The 23,512-nt window shown below is 33.9% G+C and overlaps 1 protein-coding gene and 1 pseudogene across 2 annotated transcripts; both read left to right on the top strand.

Annotated features, from left to right (window-relative positions):
* Positions 1 to 3,621: 3,621 nt before the first annotated feature.
* Positions 3,622 to 4,223, top strand: LOC144563190 (large ribosomal subunit protein uL24z pseudogene; annotated as a pseudogene). Its single transcript, XR_013514276.1, has one exon. The product of XR_013514276.1 is annotated as a large ribosomal subunit protein uL24z pseudogene (transcript).
* A 1,626-nt stretch (positions 4,224 to 5,849) lies between these two features.
* Positions 5,850 to 8,434, top strand: LOC144563225 (putative receptor protein kinase ZmPK1). Its single transcript, XM_078312659.1, has 2 exons — positions 5,850 to 8,331; positions 8,372 to 8,434. Exon 1 carries the CDS (start codon positions 5,891 to 5,893, stop codon positions 8,282 to 8,284), a length of 2,394 nt encoding a protein of 797 aa, XP_078168785.1. The 5' UTR covers positions 5,850 to 5,890; the 3' UTR covers positions 8,285 to 8,331; positions 8,372 to 8,434.
* Positions 8,435 to 23,512: the final 15,078 nt, after the last annotated feature.

Genomic DNA, 23,512 nt, shown 5'->3' with positions numbered 1-23,512 from the left:
TGATTAATGTATAAATCTCAAATAAGTGCTAAATTTAAAGTTAAATCCAACACACAAAAAAAAAACAATTAAATTGAATTCGGTAGAATCTTGCCCGTAGTGAACCTAATTCGAAACGGGTCAAAAAAATTAAATTTCTATCCGATCCTGAATTAAATCAGATCCAATGGGGACAAACTGGAGGAGAAAGCGGGAGTTACATAACAGCGCCCTATAATACAACTTTTTGCTTACAAGTGGTGATGTAAGAAACTGATACTTGAAATGCTTCTTTCTCATCTCTACTCAATATCATCTTGCCTTGTCGCTCTCATATTTAATATAGTCCAAAAAAGAAGTGAAAATACATAGAAAATTATAAGAGAAGAGAGAGAGAGAGAGAGAGAGAGAGAAGTATGGGGTCTTGCTGTTGCTTGAGGTCATCAGATGAAAGCAGTGGAGAATACAACGGTGGCGGTATAGGTATGCTGGGACTCATCACTGCTTTTCTCATAGCTCTTGTGCTCTTCATGCTCTGTGTGCCGCGGCCTCAGGCTCGACGCGGCGCTTTCGCAGTTTATCCTAGTAATTATTAATTTTTTTTTTTGAGGGAAAGAAATTGTTTTTGATGGGGTTGGTTAATTTATTTCTGATAATATTTACTACGATTTAATAAAGATGGTATACAATTAATTTACGCAATTTTATTTCGTTATAAACATGCAATGACACAAGCAAGGATGCAGTTTTAATAAATTTTTCTCGAAGAATCCCCGATTATGTATTTATACAGAGAGATAAATTACTTTATTTTGAATTAATTTTGAGATGAATGTTTATTTCCACTATTTTTTTTTTCCGGAAATTTGGATTGCACATCGAATCATAAGAAAAAGCGAAAAACAAAAACATTTGATCGATAAAGAATCATGAAAAAAAAATGCAAGAAAGAGGTAGACGCGTCGGCAGTCGGGCAGTCGGCTACACATAGCAAAGTTTCTTGTGGATTGTGTTCCATGTAAAGGGGTGACAGGTGTCAGGTGCTAGTCTTTTGTAGCTAATCCATATAAAATTTGGTGTAGCGAATCACCAACACATGGTTCTTATGTTTTATGAAATTCGATTTATTTTTTAATTTCCTTGTGTCACATGTTAGTGCTGCGCATACAGAGTGCATTTTGATCTGGACTAGCCGACTAAGAATTGCACAAGATTCATATATTGATACTTTTACTGTTATTTTTATCGATATATTTTTAAGATTCATTTATAAAATAAATTACAATTTAATTAAAAAAAATTAAAATTTTAATATATTGAAATTAATTTATCATGAATAATTTAATTAAATGATAATATTTATTTCATTAATTTAGTATAAATATTAATGATAATAGTAATCATAAAGATATTGCTTGAAAAATTCCTCAGATAAAGCAGGTGCATGCAAATTTGAGCTGAACCACTATAGTGGGTCCTAAAGGGTTATTTTGTCAAATAATTTAAAGAGAGGGATTTTGACCAATTTTTTTAGAAATAGGTCATTTTGTAAAATATCTCATCCTCCATTATATACGTCAGACATTAACTATTTAAGTAAATATTAACTATCTGGGGGACCACTAACTATCTAATATTTAAAAGATTTTACAACTTGTGCGTGCAAGTTTTAATGTATAACATATCAAGTATTTCAAAAAAAAGTATATATACACTATTCACCTATCTTTTTTACGTGTTTTTAGAGGTGATTTTTTTTATCCGTTCAATCTAACCAACATTTATGATAATCTGCGAATAATTTTGCGAATCTAAAACTACGAATGTCTTTTATACAGTTTTATCTTTCAAATGAGATATATGATGACATACTTTCGGATTGTTTGTCGCACAATTATTCATACTTCCTTATACAAGTATTCATACATCATCGAGCAAATATTCATACCTCGCCATACAAGTGTGAATAATTCATGTATCAAGTGTTTTGTATCCAACAAATTCTATCAATTTCTTTTTTCATAGGCACCGGATAATGTCTGAAAGTATTAATATCAAATATTGAAAGTATTTATACTTCGTCATGTAAGTGTGAATAATTTATGTATCAAGTGTTTGTATATAACAAATTCTATCAATTTTTTTTCATATGGCACTATATATTGCCTAAAAATTTTAATATCAAGTCATATCTTGTAATTCAAGTGTAAATAGTTAATTTATCAAGTGGTTGTATCTAATAGATATTATCAATTTCTTTTATAAGGCATCAAATGTCATTTGAAAGTGTTAATAATAAATATTTCAAGTATTTATATCTCGTGATACCTCAATTAATTTATATCTCATCAAATATTACAAGTATATGTGCATACCTATATGCATACCTCAATTAATTTATATCTCTTGTAAATTTTACAGATCATGTAATTGAAATTTTAGAAAAAAAAATACAAAATCAATATTTAAAAGAAACAAAACATAATTTATTGAAGTAATGGTAACAATATTATAGAAAAAAAAAATTCAATAGAAAGTATTCACACCTATATGCATTGATGTGTAAATATTTAGGTTGTAGAGTATTTTATTTGAACATATTATTAGATAAATGTATTTTGTTACAAATTTAAAAAAAAAAAAATTAATGGTATTAACATATAATATAGAAAAATATTCATACAGAAGATATCAAGTATTCATATCTAAGATATCAAATATTTATAACTAAGATATCAAGTAATCATATCTCTATTTTTTTTTTAAAATTTATTTTCCTATCATTTTTTAGTACTTAGTACGCACTAGCCTAATTCACAATCAATAAAACTTTTTTGTTTGCAAATAACTTGCTACATGAAGCTTTAGTCTTTGCTAGATGAGCAGTACAACCTTCAATCAAATGCATGCATGGAGAAAACAACAAGTCTAAATCATAATTTATTAACTAGGTGGGCCCGTCCATTACCACCAGGCCATGCTCCGAACTTACCTTGAACTCCGCCACGCGTTTCTCTACGCTTGCTCTTTCATGCGTCTCTGTCATGTGCTCCTTCCAGGGGCGAGGTCCATGCTGACCGAATCGACCACGTCGACCTTTTTTAAGGTGGCGACTTCTTGTCGGAGACGCGTCTCGACAGTATTCAGGTTTGGCTAGATTGCCAGCACCGTCCGCCGCCTCGACACATCCTTCGACAACATTGATGATGAGGGGTACGAATTGAGATTATGGTTTTGATCGGAAATAAGAGAGAGAAAAACTTTGTTATTTATTTTGACAGTTGAAGAAGTTTGTTAGCGGTCGTTAGTTTTAATCGGGAACGTTTAGAAAAAGGTAGACCGGAAAAAATATAATTACCCTAAAAACTATCATCATTATATCCAATTGGGCTATAATAAAATCTTATTAAAATAATAAATTCTCAAAATTCTGATTGTTGGAGGAGTCGAGGGTTAAAAGATGTTATTACTGATCTCATCTCTTTTGCGTCGAATAGTTGGGTTAAAGCCTCTACAAAAACCTTTTCAAAATATTTGGGCTTATTTAATTTGAGGCCGGGTTATTTGGCAGATTTATTTTCATCTGGTGTTTAATTACAATCGGTTGCTGTTCTGGGCCTTATTCTTCGTTGGGTTCTATTTATTGATTCAGCACAACCCTAGCGACACCTTGCCTCAGAGATGAAGTATAACCCGCGTGTCTCGAGCTCCCGGCGCAAGAGCCGTAAGGCTCACTTCACGGCTCCGTCGAGCGTGCGACGTGTGCTCATGAGCGCACCGCTCTCGGCCGAGCTGCGCAACAAGTACAATGTCAGATCTGTGCCCGTGCGCAAGGATGATGAGGTCCAGATGGTCAGAGGCACCTTCAAGGGGCGTGAGGGTAAAATCGTTCAGGTCTACCGAAAGAAGTGGGTCATCCATGTGGAGCGCATCACCCGTGAGAAGGTAAACGGTTCGACCGTCAACGTCGGCGTCTGCCCCTCCAAGTGTGTCATCACCAAGCTCAAGCTTGACAAGGATCGCAAGGCGCTACTTGACCGTAAGGCCCGCGGCCGTGCTGCTGACAAGGCAAAGGGTAAGTTCACAGCAGAAGATGTTGCCGCCACTCCCTCTCTCCAGGAGGTCGATTAAAGTTTAAACATTTTTTCTCTTTTTTTTGCTATACTGTCTCGAGTTTTGATGTTTGAGGAAATGTTATTTGGTAATTTGGTAATTGGTATGAAATGCTATTTTTTTTTTCTTTCTTTCTTTCTTTCTTTTGAGGAAAAGCTCATAGGCGTGGTTCATTATATTAAGAAAACATTATTTAGCTCACTGGTACCGGTATATAAAACTTTATATTAGAAATCTTGACAATAAGTCTATAAACTTTACATTAGGAATCTTGACAATAAGTCTACTGGTACAGTGATATAAATAATAATAAAAACCTACATCAATCCCAAGCTAAAAATACCGGTACAAACAAATAAAAAGAAAGAAACCCAATTCAAGCCTAAGTTAACATAGCAAATTTTGGTCTTCACAACAGAAATTGTAGCTCGCCATCTCTTGTCAGATTACAGTTTGTTGTTGCTGTAGAAATTTTACCCTCTGACAGAGAGTTGGGTTGAGGCCGGTATGGTTCATGCACCTCGTCTCAATTTCCTGATTTCTCTGCTCTCTGTCTGGATCTTGATTTCATTGAAGTAGAAAGTTCCATTACAATTGAAAATTAAAAAAAACTAGTAAATAGAAAAAGATACAGCAAGGTTGTTGTTGCGTCCTTGACTACATATTACCAATGGCAAACCAGTATGCTCTCCTATTCTAACCCTGCTTTTTACCAGTACCAGTGGCCAGCATTTGTTATTCGAAACTAAATAATTTGTTACTCATTTTTTCAGTTTCATGACTTACTCAAAACTAAAGGTTTGATCCCATACTACTTAACTAAAGAATTTCTTACTGAACATCCCGGATTTTTTCAGTTTTCACCCGTTTGTAAATAAGACCAAACTCGTTACATAGTTGCTCACACGGAAAAAAGTATATGAAATGTGGAGAGCTGCTGTTTGTTGGATCTCGATCTCGCGCAAATTTTGGAAACAAATGAAGGGCTGTGATCACCTCTTAGCTTCATTTCTTTTTCCGTACCTGACTTATCCCAGGCCCCAGGCCCCAGGCCCCAGCCATGAAAGAATAAGATTTATTCAACACGTAAAAGTCCGTGATCTACATCAATCGTTACAACGAGTCAAATACAGCATAGAAATTTCTAAATTAACGTAAGATCAAGAGTCAAGATTCGTCTAATAGAGACAAAGTGTTTTACTGCTCAAGTCTCGTCGCTGTCACAAAGTCAAGACTGCATCAAGATATTGGTAGAAAATTTATTGAATTGAAGAGGAAAAGTATAGCCCTGAAACATTGAGCGCACACAATAAATGTATGCCGCGAGAAAAAAAAATAGCAATGTTGTCTTCCTTTTTCATTTATAAATTGTATGTTCTTAGGTACAAAACACAATTCACTTTTTATTTTTCTTCAAACAAGTAATTCATTTCTTCACAAAATGGAAAAAAATATATATATATATATATATTATATTATGTTATTCAATACATACTATTTGCTTAAATTCAGGTGATTTAGATCGGCTCAGATATAGTGGATAGTTTAAATTGAATAAAGACACATCCATACTAATATACTATACTGTTGCATTAATGAGCCGCAAATAGAAACTTAAAAAGGATAAGCCTTTTGAAAGAATAGTTAGATATGTGATTACTGGGGTGGGTTGGGTGAATTTTTCAAATTTGCATACTTTTCAAAAGATAGGGACACTTCATCAGTTATAACTTTATAAGAGATGAAAGTCTATGGATTATATTCATTGCTACTACCTGTTATCTATTACCTATTATCCATGTCGTCTCTCTTTCACCTCCTCTTTCTCTCATTCTGTATTTCTGTGAAAGCCATTAATTATCTTGATCCTACATTAAAAAAAAATTATCTTGATCTCGGTGCATCTTTATCAGTTAAAGATCCTTCTCAAGTTCTGAAATCGACAAACGGTGCTTTCACATGCGGCTTCCACAACAGCTCACCGACTGCTTTTACCTTCTCAATTTGGTTCTCTAAGTCAGCAAAATATACATCAGTTTGGACTGCGAACCTCAATCGACCTGTTTATCGTACCAGGTCTATGATTAAATTAAGCAAACATGGTAATCTGGTTTTGAAGGATTCTGATGGAGGGGTGGTATGGAGCAGCAACGTGAGCACACGAGATGCTTATCAAGCTGAGCTCCTGGATTCAGGAAATCTTGTCCTTAAAAGTCGAGGTAATAAAATTCTCTGGCAAAGCTTTGATTACCCTACTGATACCTTGTTGCCTACCCAACCAATTACCTCAAACATAAATTTGATCTCTTATAGATCACCACTTTCTTCAGACTACTACACATTCAATTTCGATGACAATTATGTCCTGTCACTGAGATACGAAAACCTCAACCTCGGACTCTCTACCATATATTGGCCAAATCCAGTGAACAATGTGTATGAAAATGGAAGAGTGACTTCTATGAGTAGAAGATATGGTTCTTTCGATGCAAATGGTCTTTTTACCTCAAGTGATGCCTTAAGGTTTGAAGCCTCTGATTTGGGTCCTGGGATTTGGAGACGACTCACGCTAGACTCCGATGGCAACCTCAGGCTGTATAGTCTGAATAAAACTGATGGCAGCTGGTCAATCTCATGGGTAGCTCTTTCTCAACAATGTAAGATCCATGGCTTATGCGGTACAAATGGAATTTGCATGTATGCACCACAACCTACATGCACTTGTCCTCCCGGTTTCAAAATGAATGATTCAAGTAATTGGAGCAAAGGTTGCTCACGTACTTCTGATAAAAATACTAAAGGGTGGTTTCTTTATGTCCCCAACTCTGATTATTGGGGTGCTGACATAAATGTCACGACTCCAACCTCTATCGAAGAGTGCAAGGACATTTGTAGGAATTACAGCTCCTGCAATGGTCTTGAATACCATCCTGGAAATGGAGATTGTTATGTGAAAGACTTTCTCTTCAATGGTATGTTTCATCCTGGTTATAAAGGGATCATGAGCGACATATATATCTACCTTAAACTTTCTCAAAGAACTGATGCATTTTCAGAACAATTGTTCCATACAAGGGTTCTCAAACCTATTTGTGAAGGAACAGAGCCCGAGGTCATGATTCCTTTACAACGACGGACCGTGGGAAAAACTCCATGGGCTTATTTGTATTGGTTTTTACTTGCTCTTTTTGTAATAGAACTCTTCTTCATTTCTTTTGGTTGTTGTTTCATGTTCGGAAAAGAGAGCAATCCAGTAGAAAAAGAAGAAGGGTATAAGTTGGTCTCCAATCAATTCCGTAGATACACATACAAAGAACTAGAGAAGGCCTCTAATAAGTTTAAAGATGTCATTGGGCGGGGAGGATCCGGAGTTGTTTACAAAGGTGTATTGAGAGATGGTAGAGTGGCAGCTTTGAAAAAATTGGATGGAGTTAGCCAAGGTGAGCAAGAATTCCAGGCTGAATTGAGTGTTATCAGTCAGATTTATCACATGAACCTTGTAAGAATTTGGGGCTTCTGTTCAGAGAAATCGCACCGGATCCTGGTCACAGAATTTGTCGAAAATGGGTCGTTGGACAAAGCCCTGTTCGGTACATGTACTTCAAGTATCTTGCTCGGATGGAAGCAGAGATATAAAATCGCAATAGGCGTGGCAAAAGGGTTGGCATATCTGCATCACGAGTGCTTAGAATGGGTCATCCATTGTGATGTTAAACCAGAGAACATTTTGTTAGATCGAGAGATTGAGCCAAAGATCACCGATTTTGGATTATCAAAGTTGCTTCATAGAAGTGGAGGAAACTCAAGGTTATCACGGATTCGAGGGACCAGAGGTTATATAGCACCAGAATGGGCAACTAATCTTCCAATCACAGCAAAAGTTGATGTTTACAGCTATGGAGTAATGCTTCTTGAGTTAGTGACGGGGGTTCGAGTTTCAGATTGTGCAATTGAGAATGGAGAGGGGCTATACATGGTGCTGAGTAGTTTGGTGATGATGCTTAAAGGAAAACTTGCAGACGATGATTATTCTTGCATTGTAGAAATTGTAGACACTAGATTGAAAGGTGATTTCAACCTTGCAGAGGTAACTACATGCGTAAAGTTAGCTGTTTCTTGCTTGGAAGAGGAGCAAAGCAAGAGGCCTAGCATGAACTCTGTTGTGCAAACTCTGCACTCGATTGATGCCTGAGTCATGAATGTAATTGACATTAAGTTAAATAAATACACTTCTTGCCCGTATTGTAATCTACATGTATTTTTTTTTAGATCCTCGCAGAAGCTGCAATCTACATGTAATAAACGGAATAATAGAGAAATTTATTTTTCTTGTGTTATTTAATTAATTCTCTCCTCTTTTTTGATAATAGCTGTCTCCTAGTTAGCTAAATATATAAGATGATCAAATTATCTACTATCATTTGGATCCCTGTTTGTGCTCTTTAGTTTTATTACATAAGACAGTTGTCTTGCACGTAATTAACATATTGGCTTAACGTTCAGCATTTTCTTATCTTCCAGTTCACACAAATTATTGATTGTATTTATAGTAGCATTCCACTTATTTCTGCAATGATATTGAATAAAAAAATTTCCTTTGCCACAGAGAGAGAGAGAGAGTAGAGATGTACTAGATAGAGAAAATTTTCCTTGAGAGTAAAAAAATTCTAAATAGAGATGTATAGATTATGGACAAATCCTAATTCACATCTTGACAAAATGAAAACATACACAGAGACAAAGGTGCCAGTTTTTCCAATTGCACAACTCTTGAAAGCAACTTTTAAGACCGAATGGTCAGACAAATCAACAAACGTAATATTAAAGAAATGAGAATAAGACAATCAATTATTCAAATAGGGTGACATAGACATAGTCACATAACTTGTACAAGAAAACTACCAATAATTATCTCAAGAAGAAAGAAAAAAGAGAAAAGATAATGTCCCCCGGGCTATAGTCTCTCAAAAATCTCCGTATATAAAAGCATTTTCTTTTTAGCTTAGTTCTGACGCGTTTTTAACTGCCACAACTGCCATAATTTTAACTGCTATAATTTCAAGTACAATATGTATGTTTACAGGATTATATGTGTATGTTTATAGGATAATATGTATATGTTTACAGGATAATATGTGTATGTTTACAGGATATTATGTGTATGTTCACAGAAGGTGGTCCCCAACAGCTGTCACGTGTTTTCAACAGCTATCACGCGTTTTCAACAACTTTCACGAGTTTTTATGTTTACAGAATTTGTTGAATTAGTTTACATAATTTAGTATTGATGTTTATCAAATTAGTTGAAAATATCTGAAGATTTTTTAGGGACTGAAGTTGGAGGACTGTTAGCTGCTTCCAAGAAAAAAAATCTCCAAGTATCCATATGGTTACCAAGTGAATGTCAAATCATAAATCAATTGAACAATTAATGGTTAAATGGGGGCTGTTGTAAAATGAAATGATTAATACATTAATATGAGCAATCAAGCATTTCGTTTTGAAAATTCCAAGAATTTAATTTCGCCTGAAACTGATTAGTCCAAACTTGCTGCAATTTAAAAAGATTCGGTAATCAATTCAAGTGAAATAAAAGGAGAAAGAACAACCTGGGCCTGGGTACTGATTGGATGACCGTCCGAGTGGGTCCCACCTTTTCGACAAGCGGCCTTGCTTGGACTGACGGACTATTCAAATTAATTATTCAAGCAGCAAGACTTCATGAGCGAGATGAGAGAAATTGAGGTAGTGGGGCCATGAGAGTGGATAGAGACGGGTGCTAGACGGCTCGTTTACGAATTTTTTTTATAAACCATAATTAAAGTAAATTAATTAAATTAAATTTAGTAAAACAGAATAATTAGTTTTTTTTTTTTCAAAAATCACAAAGACCGAAATTAAATTATATATACATATACATATACATATACATATACATATATTATATATACATAAAAAGGGATTATTCGGATTTTTTGTGGCTGCGTCTATGAAAAAGTGAAAAAAAATATGGAGACCGAATTGGCAATTTGGTTTGGACGAAAAGCAAATGTGGAGACTGAATGGCCATTTCAGTCTTTGTGATTTTTTTATTTTAAAAAAAATTTAATCATACTGCTTTACTAAATTTCATTTAATTAATTATAGTTTATAAAAAAAATTCCTCGTTTACAGAGTACTCTATTCCGAATTTTGACCGGGTCTGTAATCAGATCCCGTCCGTATCCGGTGCAAACTGGTAAAGGATTACAGTGGTGCTATAAATTTGCATTTCCATAGCCTATTCGGATAATCGGATCCATCATTCGGATAATTGCAGCGGATAATACTAATATTAATTATATTTGACTTCTAATAAATAAATATGAATACGGATAATAAACGAATTTGAAAATTTAAATTAAATTCGTGTGAAATAAATATAAATACTAATACCAGATAATTTACAAATATAAATATATAATAAATAGTTACTAGATGATTAAGTTATATTAACTTTAAAAGACAAATACTAATTAATCAAATTCAAAATAAAAAATTAAGAAAATAAAAAAGAATAAAACGAAGATATCCATAATAATAAAAATGGAGAAACAAAGAAACACATGTTAGAAATAAAAATGGTAACAAAAAAAATCAGAATCATAACTCAACATATTAGTTTCACAAATAAAACGAAAATAAACTTGAAACATTATAACATCTGGGTATTATTTCCACATATCTAATAAAATTATAACTACCAAACTAAAAAGAAAACAAGCCATAACAATATATTTCAATTAGTGTAAACAATGAATGTATAGGTGCCACCCTCATAGATTAAAATTTCACACTACAGAGACGGTTCATAATTTTTCTCCCAACAAGGAAGAAAGCATTGCCCCTTGTGTTCAACTCAGTCATCCAATTCAATATTGCACTACACCAAACATTCAGCTAAATATTTGTTTCTTATTTTCCTTTTCCCTAAGGAGAAAAACTTTAAGAATCACACTGTGGGCGAATTTTGTCTCTCTTATCGATGAAGTTTCAGACTATAACAGTTCTGATGAACAGTTCTGAAGATGATTTAGAATTGGGTCAATTATGTTTATTAGAAGTTGACAATAGAGTGGTTGTATCAGCTCAAACTCATCTACGTATGATTATAACATCTGCTGATGTACTCATTGGCAGACCCAAATGGAATCAGGGTAGGCAAGTGCCTACTTCTGGATTCAAAATTTCTTTTAGACCCAGTGATATTTGATACTTGTACCTACTCCTGAATGGATATAATGCCTATCCCTGGATTTAATTCACGGTCTAATAGAAGAAAATTATGTGAAAAAGAAAGTCAGTCCAGACTGATTCGTGTTAAAAAAGGAAATAAAAAAAAGACATAGTCTGATTCACTACTTCGCTTAGAAGAATTGTTGTCGCAAGAAGAAAAAAATATATCAATTACTGAGGATATAAATATGTACCGTGAGTTGGATCACTTGTCGTGCCGTATTATGATCAAATTTGGAAGGATGGTCATGACATGTGAATTCACCATTTGATCAAGATCTAACAGTCATAATTATACATGATCGCATGTGTCGTGCCGTGACCAAATCTTTTGCACATGACGTGTCTTGTCGTGCAAAATTTTCAAGAGATGGTAATGACATAGGAGATGCGAGTCACGACACATATAACTACAAGAATGAGACAGTATCCGTGAGGGTCAAAAAGTGTTTTTTACTGACGGTATCGTCGTGAATACTCCTATTGGTAATATTGATACGTTTAGAAATAACACGTTTCTGTCGGTGTACCCTCAACAATAGTATTTTTTACCACGCGGATATTGTTCCATTCTTGTAGTGACATACATAACCGTCACATGTGCCGTAACAGAACCGTGTCATACCGTGACGTATCTAATAGTGCCGTAATTTTATAGATCCCTATCCACTATACTATGTTTTGATTCATCAGGAGAAAAAAATTATACTCTTGTTAATATTTTGTGTCTACCCCTAATTAAAATCCTGAATCTGCCGCTGGATGTATTTCATAGTTGGGTTATACCTTCCTTAGGTGTCAAATGTGATGATGTACCTTGAGTGTTTTTTTTGGTTTTTTTTTGGTTTAAAAAAAAAATATCAGTATATTACAGTTTTTTTTTTTGTTTTTTTTTTTGGGAGGGGGGGGGGGGGGGTACAGATTTGCTAGGGTAATAATTTAGAAGTCAATCATATTTGTTCATGAATTGGATGATTAATATCATTTGTTCCTTGAGTGTTATTGCATTTATGAATCATGCGAGTTCATGACTGGAATTGTGAAACTTTATAATATAGATGATAAACACTCAAAATTGTCACTAACCAAGGTAATTAGCCATTATAAGGTTAGTATGTGAATTAAATGATGGTTAAGTTTCACAGACCATAGACAAAGAGTTGTTATTTAATCACATAGATACATGTTAAGAACATGGTATTTGATTGACCCTGAATGAGATGTTATATGGTAATGTGTTTATGTCATTAACAGTTTCATTCGTGTTAAGTTCTACAGTATAAAGTGTGGTCTTTCCTACATGAGAAATGTGTATTCGTAAGTGTTATCAAACGCTATCTGTAAAAAGTAGTTATAAAGGTGACATTTCAGTACACATGACTTGTGCGGAGGAAGAGATGCTCACCAAAAGTACTATTGTCCCTCGTATTATTATACGAGTGATAGTAACACTGTGCCCCTTGATAGGAGTAGGATTATACATATACGGTATGATTAATAGAGATTAATCATATAAAATAATCTACTCAAAGATCAAAAAAAGATTAGGTTTGCAGGGATAACACATACCTACTCTGAACCTAATATGTTACTATGAGACGATGGAATTAACACAAGTAAATTAATAAGTTTACTGCAGGATCGTGATATTGTACTGGACAACATCATATATGTAATTGGGGGTCACAGTGCACTGCCAGGTGCCAACTATGATCTATAGAAATTAAAACAACGTTTAATTCTATTGCCAACATAACACAGATCCTATCGGGTCACACCATATAGGAACCAGATCAGAGAATCTTATTATTAATTATAAATAGTTATAATTAATAAATAAGATAGCAAAACATTAATTATAAATGTTATAATTAATATAGAAATATCATAGAGATGACAGGCCTAAACTGATTAAAATTACAAGCGTGTATGACACGTTGTGTAAAAGTTATCACAACCGCAATCGCAAATGAAATATAATTGTTCAGAATAATTATATATATGGAATAGTATATTTGGGCCTTAATTATATTTAGAATATAATTAAGAAAACCCAAGAGTTAAAGCCTAAAAGTCCAGGTCTGATACTATTCATTCTGGGCCATTATGGGCCCATGTACTATTCATATTGGGCACAAATCAAAGCCCAAAATGTGCATGCCCAATAACCATTTATTCTGGGCCCATAACTATTCATTTTGGACCTTTGTAATTAGTTTATTGGGTCAGGGGCATTTTGGTCATTTCACTCATGCCAAAACCGACTTTACCCCTTCAAAACTGACCTACTACATCTATATAAAGGGGTGGAGGGTTGGAGAGAAGGTATACCATTTCCATTTCCAAGTTTGAGTGGAAACCTGACTGAACGTCTGCGGAAGCCAAGTTCCTCACATTCTGGGAATCCCTCTCAAATAGTGATTGTGTGAGGTTATAAATGTATATGTATAGACGTACATATTTGAGTGGTAAGTGGTTGTAATCTTGCGTAGTCAGCGGTAACTCTGCTTTTACACATAAGTTGTGAATCAGGGTATTTGCAAAGCGCGAGACAACTTATTTAGCTGAGTGCTGCAAGTATAATATTTTTGGCAGGAAAAATACTTGCTCCCTGATCATTCCTGGTGTTCTACTGATAGAGGCACTAGACATCTAGTGCTTTTGTCCAAGGAGCAGCAGCAGCGAGACAAATCCAGCGGCAGTTCCAATTAGAATTTGAAACCAAGGTATAATGTTATGATAATTTATTTAATCGTTAAATAAATTTAGTTTTATAAATCAATCAAGGAGATAGATTCTCGGCTTAAGTTAGACGTAAATTTTTTTATTTTTCGGTCTTTTTTCGTACTTAAGCGAATACAAGAGTAGCACCAAAATCCAACAAGATTGGCTTGGAGGCACTGGTATTTTAATTTGTGGGGTTTCTTTTTACAGTTGTATTAATAAAATTTTTAGTTTTGTATGGTTGTACTTCGTAACATATTATTCTCTGTTAATGAATATAGGAGAACCCTATCTGAAGACATATAGTGCTACAAAAATTTACACTGATCGGTATCAAACTATCAACCCCATATTGCGCAGTATTTACAACAGTAAGTTTTGTACACTTTATATTATGATCCTCTTATTGATGCATCATAACATCTGTATGGTACACAAACCTCACCTTCCAATTCACATTATTTTCACTACATTCATATTCAAATTTCTGACATACACTCAAAACCTTTCATATTCTAATTAGAGCCGCATTCTCTCCCAACATAACTTCCCTCAAGTTTTACCAACAATAGAAAACATATGGGAGCAATAACATAGAATATCTTCCTCTATTTAAAGTCTTTTTCTTTTTTACTTCTTATATGCATTACTAATTACGCCTTCTGCCTTGTCAGATTCACATGAGGAGTCATTCCGTTAATGTACTCCATAAAAGTCTTTTAATCTTCAAAGTCATTCAAAATGACAACTTCGATTAACATCTCTCTCTAATACTTAATCAGCCTCGAACCATACAGCAACAAAGTACGCTGTCCTTCTAATATTAACCACATAGATTCCACACTCAGCTTTTTATTGTATTGATATTACCTAAGATATTGACAAAATTGTCAACTAAGATAGTTAGCCATACTCCGCCTGCCCTAAATGTAAAGTATCCGCTTACATTTCTCCCACATACAAACAACTATTTCAATTAGCTTTCTTCTCGTCATTTCAAATAATATTACTGGCATCATCCATTAATGAGCGCTTTTAGTTGCATTATATCATAACTAATGTGAGACTAAAATCAATGTTACCAGTTACTTTATTTGACTAACTCTCCTGACCTACTAATTTGGAGATTGAATAACATGGCCAAATTTTCAGTTATGTCATTATATAATTGGCACTACCTTCTCTTACCTGTCCTATAACTTATTTTGCCTGAAATGTTACTCCATTTTCTATTGTACAATTTATACAGACTATGTTAGAAAAGAAAAATTGAGATGACAATTTATTTTCCATATATCATGAAGTCCAAAGAGCACACACCTAATGCCGTGACTAACAACACACTTATGTTTAGTATATGCAAGAATGGAAAAATTAGGTAGGCGATGAAGTTGCTACATTATATCATCATGACTAATGTCGGACTGAAAATAAGTTACCAGTAGCTATGAAGTTAAAAATTCTGATTGATTTCTCTGAAATTTCAATTTAAAGATTCATAAATCTGATAGGATTTGAAAATATAGAAGGAAATCGATTTGTTGGCTCTTAAAGTCATCAATCTTCCCCTGTCTTCCACCAGCCAAGAAGCTATATGGCATAACTCTTTCAGTTCATATGTTATATTATTTTTTAAATTATAGCAAGTTTTACTATTTATTTAGTTGCAAATGTTTCACTATTTTCAGATAAAGTGATTTCCTACATATCTTAATAAATAGTTATTAAAAAAAAGGATTCGATCTGAAAGTACATATTAATATGGGGATCACGTTAAACGGTTCAGCTTGACCGTCAGGATTTTGAATACGAAAATATTGATCCGTATTAAAGACCAATACATGCTATGCATAGTACAATAGACTTACTCATTTGAAAAATCATTTTGTTATAGTTTACTATTTCCTTTAGAAAATGGGAACTAATTTGAGAACTAAAATGATTTGCTGACAAAAGTCACTTCTAAGTAAATGCAAAAAATATTATAGTCCTCCTATTTTTTTTTTAAAAAAAAAATTTGCTCTGACAAAAATTAGACGAAATGATTTATTATTGAACCAGAATCAATAACTCAGATTCAAATCATTTTTTTTCAATAACACAAAGAAATATTTTAATTTTTCTTACAACCGCAAAAAAACTAAGTCTGAAAAATATTGATCCGAGTTATTTTTTTGCATTCTTTCTAATAAATCAGATTATATAGTATTCTATCTATTTTAAAGAAATATATAAAATATTTCTAATATTTTAATAAAAAAATAACTCATAATATTTTCTATTTTAATTAAAAGAATAAAACTAAAATCTGGAGAATAATTTTTCAGAAATACAAATCCGGAAAATTATTCTCCGGACCGCATTAATCGAGGCGCGCATAAATTCGAAGAATATTTTTTTTGAGAAAAGGTCTGGATCCAGATAATTATTTTTCGGATTTGGCAGATTTTGAATTTTCTCAAATTTGAATGCTGAATGGTAAATTTTATATATTTTTTTAATATTAATAAAAATTTCGGCCGAGAAGCCGCTCATCTGTATTGTATAGGAGGCTGAGTAACATACAAAGCGACAGAGCGAGGAGCAACAGAACATGGAACTCCCTCTGCATGCTTTGCTTTATAAAGAAAAATTGTCCATCATCCATGTATTTAAATTTGCTGCTGGGAAGTGTATGTTTGCTTGCTAACTTCCGGGCAGCAGAATTTATTTAAAATATTTTTTATTAAGAAAAAAAATGAGGGTCAAACTCTAACACCAGTAGTGTCTGTTTGTACATTACTTGAAAAGGAAATATGAAAATAAAATTAAGATTACAAATTGACCCTGTTTTAGCATAACCCAACTGGTCCTGCAAATTCAAAAGCTGACTACATCCATTGATTCCTGGAGTGCGTATCCTCTGAGATATCTCAACTTTTGCGTGACCGACGTGTCCGGTGCCTATTCGGGGTGATGTAGGGAGTCAGTATTATGTGTGCTTCGAGATTCGTGCAGAACGTATTTAAACGGTTGGGATTTTCCATAAAGTCACGCAAAGTTTGAGATATCTCAGAGGATACGAATTCTGATTCCTGTCCCTCATTTTTACTGGGAACCACTGTTGCTATTCCTGTGTGACTATATATGTACATGCCTCAACACCGATTTTTTCTCTCCTCTCCTCTGAATATTCGCCTGCACCTTTCCCTCCATAGGACCAAACAAATTGTGATCTGCAATCGCCGTACTGACTTGTGGAATTTGGAGAGAGTAATTTGCCATCTCCTTTTGCTGAGGTTGTCAACCTCAAAATATATTCTGTTGGCACTCAATTTGTCCATATTGTTAGTATCTTGTCTGTAATGAATGAATTCGTATCCTTTCCTTTGCATTAACTAAAAAAGGAATTTTTGAGTTAATACATTTGGACTGTCCGATTAGCTTTAAAATTCATACATATTAGATCCGCACTAATATTAATGACCTCTTATGTTTTAGGAGAAAGTTGGATGGACTCCGTTTATCATTGAATGGCTGACATGTATTAACTCAAAATATGTTCTTTTGATTTAATCCAGGCGATGCAGACTCATAATGAATGGTCCCTGGATCATGTTGTCATAGAAAGATTTGACGGTGAACTCACCGGAGGCAGTCCATCTCTGGAGAGGATCTGATTCTATTGTCAGTCATCTGAGAAGTTTCATTTGTAAGTTGTGACATCATGAAGCAATGCTCAGTGGCTGCCTGTTGTGAGAGACGACCTGACGCCGGTTGTGAATTTATTTTAAATATTTTTATTACATCCCTTCCTTGTATTGTATAAAGAAAAAAGAAGAAAAAATTGTTAAAAAGAGAGCTAGTAACTAATGAGATAATTGGACTTCGTACAAAACCAAGACAATTCAAAAGGATGGGGGTAAAAAGCATGTCTGTTAAAAATAATAAAATTTGATGAATGCTATTTATGGTTCGCCAATGGCTTGATTTTTTATGATCTGAAATTGACAACTTTAATACTTTGTTCATTGATTTGAAAAATATTATCAAAATTGTTAAGATGATCATTATTAATTAAGTGATCCAAACATACATAGTTAAGCGGATTAATTAGGTCCCCATTGAGTACAGCATATATATATAGACTATCATACACATATAGGCTAAAAAGTTACACATCCTTTTATTTAGATTAATTAAGCATACATAACATAACCTCATTATAGATAGACCTTGAATCCTTGATACAAACACAGAAGCTAACTACGATCTAATTTGTAGCATATTTCATTTAAATATGAACTGCCCGCCGTACTTCCTCGCAGCGTCCCTGCTAGTAATGGTACTATTCTTCTTTTTAAACAATCCGACCCGCACCGGCTTTGTCTTGGGCCCCGCCATGGTCTGACCCAATCCTGCCGCAACGTCATTATTCTCGAGGGGCTTATCAGCTGGCAATGCCCAGCCGGCACGGGTCGGCCGGACCCAGCCACCAGAGGTGTTGATTGTGGGCTGATCTGGTTGTGGTTCGTAACCGGTTTCGGTAGACTCAGTCCAGCCTGTGTTGGTATTGGTCACGATGTGATCATTGGAATTGGGGTCTCCAGATTGAGATTTCTTTTGGAACATACCTAGAGGAAAGCTTGCTCTTTTCCCTTGAGGTTGAGGGGCACTTGATTTAGTAATGTGGTGTTTCAGGTTACTGTAGTAATCCATAACTAGGGTTTTTTGGATTAGTTTCGGTTAATTGTTAGAGTTATGATCATTAGAGTTGCTGGAAATGGAAGGTCCTGGCTTCTAATTTGTTATATAGAAACAATGAAGAATCTTTATTTCCTTTTTAAAAAAGAAAAAGAAATTAAGATAGTGAAGAATCTAATGCTCACAGGTAAAAAGTGTTGTCAAACCGTGTTAACACGTTTATTTTTTTTGATTTATTTTTTTGTGACATATTGTACCGAACAGTATCGGAGATAAACACAACATGTCTATCGGTACAGTATGGCCTGATAAAGCGTGTTTCAGCCGAATTTTTTATTTTTTTTTTAGTTTTATTGATTTGTTACTTTAATAAGAGTTATGAGATTAAAATCAACGGCCCAAATTTCTAAGGAGAAAGCACAATCCGTGGGTTCAATTACAAACCATTCCAGGGCTACCACATGGCTTAATCTGATTGGTCCAGTTTTGATTTGGTTTGAATTTGCTGCTACCGTTGGGATTGTTTTTTAAATTTTACAAGGCGTGTCCAAAACGTATCTGGACTTGTCGTGCATTTCCCGTGTCAGGTCGTGACATGTTTAACATTGCCACTTCCAGAAAATTTCGACACAACATGCTTATGGATACGGCACAGACACATCCAAACACGACACGTTTGACTTGACCATGCCATATTGTGCCGTGTCTTTAGACGTGCATGTCGACACATATGTTCGACACACCGTGTTTTTAAAATACACTACTCACAGGTGTACACTTTGACCAGGACAACTTAATTTGAGGAAGGCCATTTAATCTAGCATTTCATTCTGTGGCAAATCAATTATGGATTCATATCATCTGAGGTTAGGGGTGGCAACGAACCGAACCGAACCGAACTTACCTTAGGTTTGGTTTTGGTTTGAATTAATTTCGAACCGAACCTGGTTTGATTTGTTTCGAACCGAACCCATTTCGAATCGAATTAATTGCGAACTACACATTTTTCGAATCGAATCACGAACTAAATTATTTTTTAGCAGTCCTAGTTATACCGGTAGTTTATACATTAATTTTTTCTCGCGGGACAATTCACATGGCTTCTTTTTACCGGTATGAACTATGAAATGAGTGTTTTTAAGTTGAAAAATTGTTTATGAAAAAATAAATCAGAGACGACTTTCCTGGTATAAACTATGAGAGATGACCAAAGAGAGAGGAGAGACAGTTATCTAGGCCGGAGAGAGGAGTGACAGCCGGAGAGACAGCCAGTCGCCGAGAGCGTCGGCTAGATTTTAGAGCTAGAGGGAGAGGTGAAGAGAGAACTAGGTTATTGAGATTTGAGAGCGAGGGAGTGTCAGCTAAGTTAAATTATGACACTCTATCTTGGATTTTAATTTCATCAGGTAAATGGACGGCCGATGTTATTATGAGATTCGAACCATAAAAATGATCGAACCCATTTCGATCGAACCAGGCTAGGTTTGGGTTTGGTTTGAATTAATTCCGAACCGAACCTGGTTTGGTTCGTTTCAATTCGAACCTATTTCGAATCGAATTAAACTCGAATCAAACTCGAATCAAACCCGAATCGAATCACGAATCTCGAATTTTTTTGCCAGCCCTATCTGAGGTACATAATATTTCTGTTTAAATTCGGATCATCCGGATCGGCATAAATATTAAAGAAGCTTGTACATTTTACCTCAAACACATATTAGTTCAGATTCTAATTGGACAGTTCAGATCTAAACATAAATATTATATTATCTCAGAGGATATGGATTTAACCAATTATGCCAAACATTTTAATTAAAATATTTAGAAAGTTAAGGTAGTGTTCGGCAATCAAGTGAAGTTTACATTTTAAACTGCACTAAGAAGTATATATCCATTCGGTAATAACATTGAAAAGTTTTTTTTTTTAAATTTTAAGCTTTGACAAAATGCTTAAGTTATATAAAATTATGGTTAATAAATTTGGACAAACTTAAAAAAGACGGAGAAAAAGAGCACTAAAGAAGTGACATTAAGTTTGATAAAATAGTACTTATTCAGTGAGCTTAAGACTGCCTGAAACATTTAAGTGGCAATGAAAACTAGGATGAAACAAATGATGACAGTTGGAGAAGCAAATGACGAAAAAGTCCGAGCTTGTCAAGACATTTTTTCGAATTTTTTTATAAACCATAATTAATTAATTCAAATTTAGCGAATCAGCATGATTTTTTTTTTTGAAAAACCATAAAGACCGAATGGTCATTTCAGTCTTCAGAATTGTCTTTTCCCTAGACGGAAATGGCCATTCGGTCTCACCAATTTTTTACTTTTTCTTCACTTTTCCTTGGTGTCCGCCATAGAAGATCCGAAAAAAAAATTGGTCCAGACTGAATACTCTATCCAGTCTTGCATCAATTTTTCACTTTTTCTTGGTGGCTGCCATAGAAGATTCGAAAAAAAAAAATTTAATATCAAGACTGAACACTCTATCCAGCCTTCAGACCAAACAAAAACAAAAAATATACTCAGATCCACCTGCTGGTTTATTTCATTATTTTATTGCCCTTTCTAATATTAATAGAGTATCTTGGAAAGTTTAAACCATTAAAGTTTCTTTACAATATATATTTGTTAAATATGCAAACTGATTTGATATTTAGTTAAAAATAAATCAAGCCTTGCCGTGAACATTTGAAATTGAAATAGAATACTGAATCAAGTTGTCAGGATAAAATAAAGAAAAATGCGCATTTTAAGAATCATTAAAACTATGACTTAGATTATAACGAAATGATCCAATTAATGTTGAATACTTCTTTTATTCTTGTTAATAGTTGGTATCAAAATAATAAAAGAAGAAGTAAACAAGTCTTAATTGCTCTTTGCATGCCACCATAATTAATGTGCCTTGTTTTTGTCATGTGAAAAGAAAACCATAAAATTTTGAGTTTATGTTATAAAATAAAATAAACTAAAATGATGGAGAAAAATTATAAATTTGTCTGTATGAATATTATTTGATTTACTAGAAAATGAAGGAAATGCTAAAAAAAAAAAAGCTGTCCATTTTAGCTTCATATTATTTTCTCTTTTTTTTTTTTGCCAGAAAACACAATAAATATGAATAGTACTATAAATGCATTTCTCACATTTTCATGGATACCTTTTTTCCACATCTATAATTAGCTCATTTGTATTCATTATTATTGTATAATTGTTCACCTATTTTCATCAAGCTTCCATATTTACTATACAATATTCACATTTTATAGAACTTTAATATGTGCCTTTTATATATATATTGTAAAAAAAATACAAGTAAAAATTCGATAATTGTTTACAAATAATTGATACATAGTGAGTTTATGTTAATGATTGATACTTCCTCAAATATAGGTTGCACTCAATTTTTATGTTGACTCTTAATTTGGTGCAATGATCATGTTGCCCTTTACTGCCACATGGTGTATTGATTCAACCTATTCATCGGATGCTCAAAGCTCTTCAAACCTCCCTCACAGTTATACAGATCTGAGAAAAAACAGAAAAAAAGGGGACCAAATGGATGGTTTGGTCTGGGGAAAAAAAGAAAAAAAAAGAATTACACAGATCGCCACACAGTTTGTTGAAAAAAAAGTGAAAAATTGGTGAGACTGAATGGCCATTTTGGTCTGAAACAAATGCAATTCTGAAGACTGAAATGGCCATTCGGTCTTTGTGGTTTTTCAAAAAACAAAAAACAATCATGCTAGTTTGCTAAATTTGAATTAATTAATTATTGTTTATAAAAAAAATTCCATTTTTTCAGCGTAAAGTACTATTGTTTTGGTAATGCTAGACTAGAGGTGCTATCGGGTTGGGTCGGGTCCGGATACTATTATATTTGGACCCGTACCCTAAAAGTGTTTGGGTCCAAATTTCGATCCATACACTTATATGTTTCAATTCGGGTTGGGTCCGGATCCGGGTACCTATCTACTCGTAGATATTTCGGGTCCAATCTTTCGGTTCCGGGTAGATATATACCCATAACTTGTTTGTAGATTATCGGGTCCGGTTCGGATATGGGGCGGTTCCGGATCCGGAGCGGGTATATTTCACAAAAAAATCAGGAGGATGGAGAAAAAATAACTTTTGAAAAAAAAATATTGAAAAAGAGATATAATTTTTAAAAAGTAAAATATTAGAGATGACGATTTTATTTTCTATGGTTCAAAAAATCTATGAATGAAATACTAATAATTTGTAGAAATGACATATCAATGAGAGCAATAAATTTTCATTATTATGCAGAGGATATCAGGGCAAATATTGAATGATATATCCATACTTCCATAGTAATAAATTTTATTTAAAAAATTAATGCGGCTGTTATAGAGGGAATAAATTTGGCATCCATCTATGTGTATAAACATAGCGAATATGTCACTGCATTCTATTTTCTCATATTAAAAAAATACTGGGCTCACCACGGCTTATGCAAAAATTAATATGCAAAGTTATATTTTTATATATTAATAGTTATTAATATATGTTTTATCGGGTATTTATACGGGTATCGGGTCGGGTTCGGTTATGGGTCGGATAATTAAATGAAACCCATATCCTATCCATTACAGTATCGGTTCCGGTTCGGATCCGGATCGGATATTAAATTATTAATTTTGTAACCATACTCATAATTTAACCGGTTATATTTTTTAAATCATACCCTATTCAAATTAATCGGATCCGGGTT

Source organism: Carex rostrata, chromosome 12 (genome assembly GCF_964058835.1).
Source record: "Carex rostrata chromosome 12, lpCarRost1.2, whole genome shotgun sequence".
Lineage (NCBI taxonomy): Eukaryota > Viridiplantae > Streptophyta > Magnoliopsida > Poales > Cyperaceae > Carex > Carex rostrata.
The sequence above is the reverse complement of the archived record's forward strand: the minus strand, read 5'-3'. Positions and strand labels throughout refer to the sequence as shown.